The sequence below is a fragment of the Prosopis cineraria genome, unplaced genomic scaffold (assembly GCF_029017545.1).
Source record: "Prosopis cineraria cultivar Desert tree isolate PC_DT_omini unplaced genomic scaffold, ASM2901754v1 PC7, whole genome shotgun sequence".
Lineage (NCBI taxonomy): Eukaryota > Viridiplantae > Streptophyta > Magnoliopsida > Fabales > Fabaceae > Prosopis > Prosopis cineraria.
The window spans coordinates 6,007,340-6,020,429 of record NW_026555338.1 but is presented as its reverse complement, the minus strand read 5'-3'; the positions used below and the strand labels follow the sequence as shown (position 1 = coordinate 6,020,429).

The 13,090-nt window shown below is 30.3% G+C and overlaps 1 protein-coding gene across 2 annotated transcripts; it reads right to left on the bottom strand.

Annotated features, from left to right (window-relative positions):
• Positions 1–348: 348 nt before the first annotated feature.
• LOC129315723 (serine/threonine-protein kinase STN7, chloroplastic-like) lies at positions 349–6,730 on the bottom strand. Of its 2 annotated transcripts, XM_054959701.1 has the most exons (12): positions 6,452–6,730; positions 5,695–5,793; positions 5,535–5,592; positions 5,366–5,446; positions 5,197–5,268; positions 4,865–5,112; positions 4,689–4,760; positions 3,722–3,838; positions 3,560–3,641; positions 3,395–3,441; positions 1,562–1,643; positions 349–620 (listed from the first exon to the last, which is right to left on the bottom strand). In XM_054959701.1, the coding sequence occupies exons 1-12, from the start codon at positions 6,727–6,729 to the stop codon at positions 537–539; spliced, it is 1,320 nt and encodes a 439-aa protein (XP_054815676.1). In that variant the 5' UTR covers position 6,730; the 3' UTR covers positions 349–536. The 2 variants fall into 2 exon arrangements, 1 of the variants encoding a protein (XP_054815676.1); XR_008594569.1 differs by lacking the exon at positions 349–620 and having other exon boundaries at positions 3,738–3,838.
• Between the last annotated feature and the right edge of the window lie 6,360 nt (positions 6,731–13,090).

Genomic DNA, 13,090 nt, shown 5'->3' with positions numbered 1-13,090 from the left:
TGATTAAATATTTCTATTACTCTTACAAGCCTTATTTATTTCTTTTTACCTATCCTAAGAATTTTTAAATTTTAACTTGCTCATCTCTCAGTTTCAAACACTTTCTTAAAATCTCTAAAATTATTATACTTTTCCCCAATAAAATCTTGAAAATTATATTTGCTCCCTAAGAACTATCCTCTGTTTTAAGAGCACCTTTAAAACTCTTGATTATTTACACTTAATAGCTTAATGAATTCAAACATTTTTGAGCTTTTAGGCCTAAAATCTGGGATGTTATACCTTATTAGTAAGTGATTTGTAAGCACTCTAAGCTTGGATACATAACATTGTACCAAAAAAAAAAAATTAAGTCTCAAACACCAATAAACCTATAGTTTAAAGGTAAATTACACAATACCATGGGTATATGTATTTATAAACTAATATTTTTATTACAAATGGCGATAATATTTACAAGAGACTAGTGAATGACAAGCCACGCACTAGATTTTTCACAAATCCTCAACAACGCATCCCAACTTTGATCTTCAAAATCACAGAACTGAACCAGTCACGAACCGATGATTGAGAACTGCTTCTGCAATAGGTCGTTTCCGGAAATCAGGATTAAGCATTGCCTGTAAACAGTCACAAACATGACATCGTTACATTATACAGCTTTCCATCCTATTTATAGGAGCTTACTTGCTGGTCTTTGACATAAAGTAACAAAACAACTTGCAAAATTTACAAAATATATATATTTATAACTCATTTTCAAAATTATCCTTATCACTTTTAGCTTAATTAAATGATTTTTCCATCCGTTTCTCTCCCTAATAAATTATATGAATCGAAGGGTAATTTTGTGAAGTTATAAAAAATTTCAACATCTAACAAAACTTCCTTAGTTAATCCCTCCTGTTATGCATATATTGAAATATGCATGTTAAAATATCTGATTTCCTTATATATTAATTAGATATTGAATCAACATATGCACCATTCAATGAATCAAAATTTTGAAATAAATTATATCTATTGTTTTTAGCCCCAAATAAATATATTGAAATATTTAAAATTTTGACTAAATCTACCTTTAGTCCTCTAACTCTATAAGGTTTCAATTTGACCTCTTAATTTTATAAAGTATTTTTTTAGTTTTCTAACCCCAACACCGCTAGTTTTAAATAATTATCTTTTGCACCAACCATTGTTATTTTATAAAATTAAACTTAATATATCAACATTTGACAATTTTTTATCAATATTCAGAAGTTCAATGTGAGAATTTTTTTGTTAGTGAAACTTCCAATGTTAGAATTAAAGAATTGAAAACAAAAGACATGTTTCAAAATAAGAGATCAAAATGAAAATTTGTGTAAAACTAAAAGACTAAATGTGCACTTTTAGCCTCAAATTTTTAACTGAAATATCAATATTATGTTTGAAGCTTTTTTTGGTCAAAATGAATATTGTTGTAGTTGTAGAATTTTTTTCCAATGAGGGGAAATTGAATAATTAAGCCATCATAATTATTCCCAAAAAAAGAGGGAGACTAACAAACATGCAAAATTACCTGAAGTAACTCCCAGCCAGCACCATTATCCAGATCCAGGAACTCAACAGCATTTTCTAATCGGCTATCTGCTAGACAGTACCTGCCAAAGGAAGCAGAAAAGTGGGCAAGACAAGGCTACCAACATAATTTGATTAATTTCTACAAAAAGAAAAAGGAAAAAAAAAGGGCTAAGAACCTGAATCTGGAATTTTACAGATTATCAGGCTATTACTAATTTTATTTGGTCAGTTATCCTAGAAAAATAAACTGTAATTTCATTCTTATAATTTGGTTAGTAAGGAATTTAGCCTTAAAAAAAAGAAAGAAAAGAAAATTTAGCAAACTCAAATAACTACAAATCAAAATCAAAACTTTAGAATGGTAAATTAGAGCTAAGCAATTAGACAGTAAAGTGTTTCTTCATATGTGGTTCCCCTTTACATTTCATTTTCAAAATATATATATATATATATATATCTACACATGCTTGACGCCCATAAATTGCTAATTAAAACTCCTTTCTCAATCATTTTCATCTGCACATTCAACAAGTCCGTTTATCCCCAAAAAAAGACAATATTAGTTTAACAATTAGAAGGAAGGCTCACATTAAGGAACCAGAACAGATGGAAACTAAATGCATTTTTCTGACAATTAACAAATCTGTACTCCTTGGTCCTAACTCATTTAAACATCATCTTGCATGAATACAACACATTTTTGTTTGTTTCATTTTGACCTACTATATTAACAACGTACAAGTCTCAATACAGTCAGTGAGGTATATATCTCCAGTCAAGATTCTTAAAGCTAGGCATTAACATCAAGACACATGAAAGATGGAGGTCAAAGATCTGGTGTGGACAACAATTTGATCTTAAATTTTCCCTCAAACAAAAGGAATTAAACAATAGTAACATAAAAAAGAATAAAAGCACAGGATGACAATTATAAGTTGAACCACTACCAATGAATGGTGGAAATTTTCAGAAAGACATGACTTTGAAAATACTCAGCTTATTTAGGATGAAATACGCAAATGTGTGTGTGTAAAAGTGTTTGGGCAAAAGATGGCGAGGGGTCGCCATTTAGCTCAGAAAAGATATGCCACAGCAAAGATACAGTAAAACAGTGAAATTCTAGGTTCTAAGAAAGAAAAAGAACCGTGGAAATGTCTTAATCATAATATAAGTAGACTACAAGGAAAACACAAATAAAACATAATTTATGCTTGGGATTTTCAGCAAATGGTTTTTATCAGCATGAGACATTCAAGAATGGATGTGCTATATTAATATGCTGCATAAAAACTGCCCAAGTATAGGAATCAGATGGAGTGATAGGAAGTAAATGAAAGCTTGATTTGTACTATTGTCCTGTTAATTCATTTTTGTTTTATAATTATATATGAGTAATTTTAAAAGTTTAAAAATTATTTAACAAGTACAATTTGATATTTTTATTTAAATAAATTTAATATATCATGACTATATATGACTAGTTTTATTAATAACATTAATCTTATTTTAAAAATTTTAAATATCAATGTAAAATTTAAATAAATACGCAGAAATCCTATCACTCCAAATAGTTGCAATTACTTCTGAATAAACAAATCAATAAGATGTGGATTCCAAACTTCAGAGTTCAGACAACTTACCAACAAGTTCTTTTATTCTTTCTTTTTTTAATTAAGATATGCATATGAGGTCACTAAAGAGACCAGACCTCCAAAAGCATATACTACAACTATAGTAAGATTCCACAACCAAAGGAACAATTAAATCGTAAAATAACAAATATCTAGCATCAGTGTATTTTGTATCAAATATGAACCAATTCGCATCTTACTCCCGTGTTGCTCCAACATCAAGTTGAAAAGTGTTCTCCAGAAGCCTCTGAATTTCATGCGTAGGGGGAAAAAAAATTAGTGTACTATGGATGTTATCTTGTGAGAAGAATTTTACAGCTTTTCAGCTACAGAAAGAATAAATTCAAATTTGAATCATATCTTACTTGCAAGGAAATGCTATCCATTATACCAGCTTCACAAAACGGAACAAAAGCCAAGTATGCAAAAAGAAGTCCTGCTTCATATCTGCATCAGGATTCAAAACATAAAAACCTAAGAATGATGCAGCAGGAACTTCTCCATCTAGCCAAGTTCTGATAATTTACATGTCATCAGCTATACCAAAAGCTCTTTTCTCCAGACGTGTCACTGCACCAGCAGCTGATGCTCGTCTCCAGAGCCCATTTGCTAGTGATGGAGGATAGTCTTCTAGCTTTGAGTAACTAGAATAATTTATTTAAATGTAACACTGTCAATTTTTAGAATCAAGACATGATTAGTTAGCGTGTTTCTTGCTAGAATCAAGACATGGTTAATTAGTCAAAGAGAGATCACGCAGAGAAATGGAAATAAGGAGTGATCACAATGAGTTGATTGATGAAAATTAAGAAGTTCAAATGCTCTCAGTGAAGAATAAGTTGATGTGAAACAAAAGTTGTCTGTGGAGAGTGCATATGTATTCAAACTAGTTTATAGGTCAAACCAAACCAGGATTAGGCTTAAATAATTTGAAACCCTTTGAAAAGTCATCAAAACCACCAAAACATAAATAAATAAATAAAATGAATCACAGCCTGATAAAGCTAGAAGTCTATTTATCAAAGGAAAAAAAAAAAGCCCTTAGAGAATAAGCTTCAAGAATCCAAGAAGACTTGACTTCAAAGCTGGGTTTGCTCAACATATATAACCTAGCCTTGTGGTGGCATATTACAATTCTATGATTGCTGCCTATTTAGATTTGCAAATCATTCCACCTATCACGTCAGTTAGTAGTGCACAGGTCATAATGTTCAGAATCTGGAACCAAGGGATGAGTATGAAGAAAGTTAGTGTACTGTATATGAAACACCAATTTTGACATAAACCTTAACAGTATGTTACAGTAACACACTATCCAGTGCACATTGATTGAATATGTCTAAGCAATTTAATTTTAACATAAATACACATCAAACAGGAAAAAGACAAACTAAATAACACTTGTCAATCTCATATGTTTATCCATCGAAGGTTGGTCAATAAGTAGAAAACATGTTAATTACTGTCAAAGCGCTTTGGAAACCATTAACTCACCTGATATCAACAGAAAAAGCTAGATCCCGAAGTCTTGGAATCAAATAACGAGCCTCTCTTTCAGAAATTGTGCTGTCATCATATCACAAACACAGTAAAAGAGGAGGTGTGGAGTGAGAATAAAATGTAATGACGGGAAGATTTTGAACTGGAATACTTTATAATTAATTGCATACTTGAGAACCACAGAAGATGGTCCTAGACTTTGGTGCAATCTGTCATGGCCATGCATGTAAGCTAGACCTCTCATAGCACCCTGAAGCAGCTTCATAATAAAATATCTCCTTCTCTTCATTGTTTGTTCTTGCTCAAAGCAATTCCAAGAAGACACCTCTTTTAAAGAACGGTTTTTTGATACCCTTTCACTCATAGCTTTTGCATAGTCTGCCACGCTATATTTCCCATCATCACGAAAAGCAAGCCACTAAGCCAAGTAAATTTCTTAGATACAAGTAACAAAATTAGAGCCTTAAGTTCACTGAATTTATTTCAATCTCAGATGACAAACCTGCTCCCCCGTTCTTGTTTCAAACCCTCCTACAAGTGTCAAAAGATGCTGACTTGTATGTTTTGGACTGCTCTGGAAGGGAAAAAAATAAATGTAATCATGAAATATTAGAATAGTAATCAAATAATTATATAATCTAAAGAGTAATACGCATATCCTTTTACATTACTTGAAGAAATAAGTGGGCATTCAATTCATTAGCAGCCATCATGTCAGCCTCAACTCCACCAGCTCGTTGTCCAGGATAAACCTTTATAGTCAAGAGTCTCTATGCTCAATACAATGTATTATTGTAAATATTTGATTTGAACAGATAAGGAAAACAATCACAATGCTACCTTGAAAACAACTGAAGTTCCTCTAAGGGGACCCTCAGAAACTCTACCTTCATAAAGTCTGCAATAGAGCTGCCATGAGTATTATCAGTATTCAGGACAACATACTTCGCATTTAGTTATCTATTGTCCACATCACTTGATTAAACCCTACGGTAATTACTTAATCTTTACACTGCCTTCGCGGACATCTTGGATTTTCAGTTCTCCCAAATCTCCAGGTGAAAATTCAGTAATTGCACCAGAGGGGAAGGCTGGATAGCTGCGCAAATGAAGACAAGATGCAAAGAAAAAAAAACGGAAGAATAAATTTCCACTGTCAAAATATTATCTGTAAGATGTAAATGAACCAGATACTAAATTTAAGACACGAGGCAAAGTATTAAAAGCACAACAAATAGGCAATGAGCAAAAATAAATAAATGAGACAATGGGCATCAATTTGCTTCACCACAAAGGAAGAGACACAGATTATTGGTGCTTTATCATTTCTTCTTCCAATGTAAAGAAGCAAGTAACATGGAAAATAATCTGAGAACTAATTCTTAATTCCTTCCATTATCCTTTACCAATGGGGCTTAATTTCGTATATTAGAAAACCTAGCACAATGCTCGGTTCTATTTATTATCGTCAATCAAGGGTTCAAAGAAAAATGTGTTGAACAAACTGATTAACAAAAATCGCTTTTCCGATTGAAAAAAATTATAACCAGTTGAATTACCAATTCCTGAGGAGAAGCACTTAAAGAAACTAGCCAATGAAAATCCTGAACCACCCAATGGTTTACTCAGACCGACGTTTTGCAAGATGCACTTGAAATTAAGGAAAACGAAATCAATGAAAGTCGAAGAAACCAGGAAATTTCCAAGCAAAACCAAAAAAATAAAAGAAAACCGGACGAAAGAGTTAAGTTTGAAACCTGGTGACGTTCATGAAGCCATAGCTCCCGATGAGTCGTCCCACTACGAAACACTCAGAGTTGGTGATCAGGCTCGCTTTACAAGGCCGGGTCTTCCGAATAGCGCTCAATGAGCTGAAGGTCAAGTTTCTCAGGGGAGGGAAAAGGGTTACATGAAGGGAGTGGAGGAACGCAAGACAGTCAGGGGTTGTAGAAAGCATGGCTTTCTGAGTGCTGCGTGACCAGGAGATGGCTGTGATGGGCAGAGCGCGAAGATCCCAAATAGATAAGACGATCATTTCAGGCAAAATTTAATTCTCTGAAATAATTTTGGGTTTATACCAATTTTGTCCTTAAATTATCTTTTAAGAAATATATGGTGTCATATATTATACTTTTTTTATCTCAAATTATAAGATATTTTAAAAAAAATTATTTTAAAATATAAGATACTTTAAATAGATTAAAGTTTTATTAAATATATCAATTTTAATATTATTATTTCTCTCTCTATAATTAATTTCCATTACTTTTTTTAATCTATTAAATGATGAGTTTTTTAAAAAGTTTATATTTTTAATTTAAAAAGATAAAATTATTAAGTATATTTAATAAAATTTATTAATATATAAAATTTTATTTAAAAATATTTTATAATTTAAGATGAAGGGAGTAAGTGGGACAAAATAATTCATTAACTAACATCCAATTGTTACAATGTATTTTGAACCAATGGAGGTTTATTACATATTGTAGGGTCCCTCACGAATTTAACAGGCAACAATATCTTCATTTGACTAGGTGGAGCCAAGTAATGTATTTTGAACCAATGGAGGTTTATTACATATTGTAGGGTCCTCACGAATTTAACAGGCAACAATATCTTCATTTGACTAGGTGGAGCCAAGTAATTGAATTCCTAAATTAATTGAACCTAACTTCCTAAATTCTTGTTGTTGAGTAATTCATCCTTAATGAGTCAAGCCCAAAATATAAGTCCAATTATAGCAGGCTTTATCAAAATATTAGAGAAGTCTGAGTGTTTTTGTGTAATAAAATTGGGGATTTAAATGTAAAATTGCCACACTATCACCACGTGGGTGGTTTATAGGCCAGAGAGAGAATTCTCCATATTCTACATTTTTAGATAATTAACTCCCGTTTATTTTATCTCATCCCTTCCTCTGTATCTTTTGGGTAACATGAATTGAGATTGATGACATAATTCTGTTCCTGCATTCGTTCTTCCATATGGTGCAACATAACAGGTATGTCCTCCTCTTTCAAATCTCACACTTGACATAAATTCAGGAATTAATATAAGCTACTTCAAGAATTCATATCCTCTCAAAAATCAAGCTTCCAAACCAATATTTAAATTCCAAAATTCATGTACCTTTTTATACTAGAATTCATTTCTTGTTAAGCTTGATAAAATTAACCTTTCAAAATGATCACTTTTGAACTTTCCATATTCTTACAAATTCCAAAATTATTTCTTTTGACTTTTGGAATTCTTTATTCAGCTTTAAAATTTATTCTGAGTTATCATCTTTCTGCTTTATATTTCACTCTATTCAAAAACTAATGCTTCGAAAATAAACGCCCTACCATTCCCTACCAATCACAAAATAAAAGCTTGAACCTTGAAGGCATTTCAGATTCATTACAATATCCCTGCCATTCACAAAATAAAAGCCCAAAAGCATTTGAAATTCTGTAGTCACTATCTTCATAACTTCCTCCATCACTCTCTTCCTCATTGTCATCACTCTCACTCTAATCTTCAATCTCCTTAGTTAAATAGAGGGCTTAAGTATGATTTTATTGTGTCAAGAAGAACTTAATACCTTCGAGATTTGTTCAGATTTCACTTTGAGATTCTTTCTTTTTGTTATGAGTGATCAAGCTTTACTTTGTCTTTTGTACCTTCTTCTAGAAAAGGAAACTTCAAGCACATGATACCCACTTTTCTAAGGCTCACAATTTTACTCCTTGCATCTTCACCTTCTGAGAGAGCTTTTGGTTAGGTTAAGGTGTGCATCACTCAAGCTCGCTCACACTAAATAAAAAAGTGAACTTGATCTTTGGTTAGGTTAGAGCTAAAGCATACAAACTCAACTCCCTCCTCGCCATTCTATCTTCTGCCTCAGCCATGCAGACGTCAAGGAGATTAAATTTCACCACATGTTATGCCACCTGCACAAGAGCTCTAGTCAAGTGAGCTCCTTCACCTGATCGACTAATATTCATTGGCTCAAAAGAGACAGTAAGTGTTAGACATTACAATTTTAATTAGTTCATGAATTATTTTGTACCACCTCATAATATAAAATATCGAATGCTATTCAAAAAATAATTTAAAAAAATAATCTTTAACCCAATAATTTTTAATAGGAACCAAGTATGTATTTTAGCCAGTTGTAATATTAACAATTTCAATCAAGTAATTTTTAATAATTTCAACTACATGCTAACTGGGTAATAAAAAGAGAAAAATATAGAATTTAAAAGAGATAAGCCGCGCATATTTTTAAAGGACTTATGTATAGGTGTTGCCGAAAAAACAAAAACCTTTTATGTAAAAATATTTCATCTTTTCAAGTCCGTCTACGGTCAACTCTTATTGATGCCCTTCTCTGGGGACTAGTTATAAGTCTAAATGATCATTTTTATCGTCAAGAAAATGCACAAGTTCCATCCTGATCCGCCCCTGCCTAGAGATTGTTATTTGTTGGGAAGCTGATTGGATCAAATCTGTCCGAGAAAACCGACCCACATGGCGACATCTGATTAGTAAATAAATTACTCACCGGCACCGCCTCCTGTTGTAATAGAATCTAACTACTTTCTCATAGACTCTTGCTTGCGTGCCCGTGCTTCGTGCTCATCGCATATCAGGATGAGCCATTGATTTCATCCTATTTTAATTTTATTTTTAAATATATTTAATATTGCATTATTAAAATAAAGATTCATAAAAAATAAAAAATTTTAATATTAAATTTGGATTGTTTTTAATGTTCAAGGCTGAGTACCATGTTACTTGTCACTACTGATAAGATCTAAACTGTTTAAATTTAAAATTTTTATTTTTATTTTATATTTATCAAAATAAAAATGCATAAAAATTTTAAATTTTATAAAAATAAATATGTTTATAATCAATCTAGCTAATGAAAATTTGATTTGAATTATCTAGTTTAATATTAAAAATTTTATAATTTTTTAAATTGACTATTCATGCATCCTTTAGATCATACAAATATTATCCAAATAATCCAATTTAATATTAAAAAATTTTATAATTTTTATAAATTGACTATGTAAATATATTCTGGATATTACAGTTTTAATATTAAAAATTTCATATTTTTATTTAGTGATACAATATTAAAAATAATGAAAAATAAATTTAAAATGAACAAAAAAAGATTATTAAAAATGACAATAAAATCTCTCTAAATTATATAAGTGACAATTTGATATATTGAAATATCATAATTCTATTGAAGTCCCTATAAACTTTTATGTCATGAATAAATTTATACAAATAATTAAATTACCCTTATAACAATATCAAGAATTTGATATGCGAACCTGTGATGTAATATTGTATTATTACAAATATAAAAAAATTGTAATTATTTAAATAAAACTTATAATCACAAGGGCAATTTTTATTTTTAATAAAGGTAATTTAATTATTTATATAAATTTATTAATGATAAAAAAGTTCTTAAAAATTTTAATAAAATTATCACATTTTAAAAAACTAAATTAGAATTTTATTATTGTCCTTTTAAGATTAATTGAGGATGAAATCAAGGGTTTGGACGAGCCTAGGCCCCGGCCAAACAAGCCATGCCATCATAAATGAGGACACCTATCGAATACAATAAATTTATGTTGTAGCCATCTACCCAAATGTAGGGCACTCGATGCTAGAAACTTCAAGCTTGAGCTTAGTGCTCCTAACTCGAGAGGAGCAGAAGCGAACTCAATACTAGAGTAAAAAGTTGCTCTTGGTTGGTTTACAAGTTACTCAGAAATGTATAGTAAAGGACGAAATTGAATGGGAGATAATGGACAAGAGTAATAATCCAAGTGGTCAAAAAGAGAGGGCCCATTGTTATAGATGATAACACCTCCTGTAAAGTACTCACTTTGCCAATGAAATCAATCAAGACTGCCGGTTTCTCCTCCTTTTTCATTAAATAAAATAAAATATATGAGAATTTGGGGAGCGAGGGTTGAGCAGGAAGGGACAGATGACAAGCACTAAGTTAAGAAATAAAAGGAAGATGGGAAAGAGATGTTTGTCTCAATCATGGGAAAGGAAGTGAAAACAGTAGGCACGGCATGTGAAAGTGGTGATTATAGTAATAACTAATACACGAATTAAAAACCACCCGCTCTCTTTTGAATTTATTTTGGTTGCCTGAATAAATCCAAACTCAAATGGGAACCAAATTGTTTTTTTATTTATAATAATATGAAATTAACATCCGTCTCAACTTTCACTTAAAGTTTGTAAGCCAACATCCAAAGTTCACAAGTCACTGGCTCTATTTGTTTCCCTAGAGGTTGCGTTTCGGGGTCACCTCCATGATCGTTAATCAGCCCATCCGAAGGAATACGTTGGAGTGCTGAAAATGTGTGTCATTAATGGGCCTTGAAACCTGTCCCAAATCTTTAGCCTTGGTATCCATTTTTCCAGCTGGCTTGCGATTTTCCTTAACTCGGGATTTCATTCTAAATTCTCCACTCCTCTTTCTTCCGAGTGGGACCCACTCTCTTCGGTCACATCCATTGACTTCCTTTCCAAATCTCCTCCCCTCGGATTCCCTTCTCACAGTCTTGAAAATCTTCTCCTTACTTTTCCTGGCACCCACATCACGTGATTCCTTTTTATTATCCCCCTTTATTTTTATTTTTTTGGAATGAAAACTGAAATACAATACAAAACACAGGAAACAAAATACATTAATAAATAAATAAATAAATAAATTTATCACCCTCCATCATCTTTCATATCAAAATTGAAATATGAATGATGATTTTAAAGAAGCAAAAATTAACTTTTTGAGTGTGAAGTAGTCTAACTAAATAATCAGCATCTCTATATTATTTAGAATCGAAATTTGGACCAAATCTAATAGATTAGTCTAAACCTGCGCCAAAAATTTATTCTCAAGGCTAAAAAAATAATAATTTTTAATGTTCAGATTTATTTAAATGGTCCAAATAGGTTTGAGAAAATTCGAGCCAAGCTCGAAGTTCGGGCTTGCCTAAATATCCGAATAAAAAAATAATTTTTTAAAAAATATATAAAATATAATAAATGTTAGTTAATTCTTTAAGTTTTATATCATTTTATACTAAAATATCATATATTTAAATGCACTACTATAATTTTTTTAAAAATTAAAAATAATTACATTTTCCTATTTTTATTATTTTTGATCAATAAGATATCTCAAAATAATATTTAAAATATATTTTAATATTTATTTTTATATTTTAAGACCCAATTTTTTTTTAAAAAAGTTTTTAGTCCTATACATCATTTGCTTATCCAAAAAATTATATTTTATATTTTTTTATAAAATAAGATAATTAATTTTAAAATAAAAATAATTTTAAAAATAAAGTTCGGGCATGTATGAATTTCCAGCTCTACTACTAGATAAATATAATAGTAGATAATTAAAAATAAATTAAAGTAAATACCCTTTGTATGTAGACGTCAAACAATATAAAACATTAAAGAAAAACAATTTAAAAATAGTATTTTCCTCATAATTAAATAATTTATTTTATATAATATAATAATGTCTATTTTTCTTATATTCTTAAAAATGAACAGTAAAGTTTATCCAATAGTTATTAAAAACTTTGAACTAATTAGGAAAATAATTTTAAATTAGTGGTCTAGCCGTGATTGAATTAAAATTAACTTGATCATAATTAAAATAATATAGTTTAATAAAAATAATAAATATTTTATATGACACTGATTGTTGCATATGAAAATGCGTGTAGATAGTGCGCAAGACTGGAGGTTTTGGCCTTCATAGTGAAAATCGACACAACGGGAGTCGCTACCAAAATTTTGAGAGAAATCTTAGAAAATTGTTTGAAGGAAGTAAGGATGGTCTATGAAATAAAAAATAAGCTCGAGAGTCGATTGACTGTGAAAAAAATGTTAGACACTCCACAACACCTGTTCATGAGAACGGTTACCTGAAGTTAATTGTGCTAAATTAATATAATTTTAAAATTATTTTAATTATTCCCTTTTTATTCATATGTTTGATATAAAAATGATAATAATTAAGTGAGAAATATTTATTTATTTACAACGAAGGACTTAACTCAGAATTAGACTCTAAAGAATATATACTCTGCAATGGAGATCAAAGTCTACGTAGTTTGGAATTATAAATTGTTGGTGAAAATATTTTTTGAAGAGAAATTAATTAAAAATAATTCACCATTTTGTAAATAAAATAATTTTCTAAAATTTTGATACGCATGTTTTAAAATGTAAAATATAATTTAATTTCAATTATTTTCTCAATTTTTAAATTTTTAAATACAGAAAAGAAAAGAGTTTAAAAAATATTATTTTTTATTTTATGATTGTAAATTTAATCG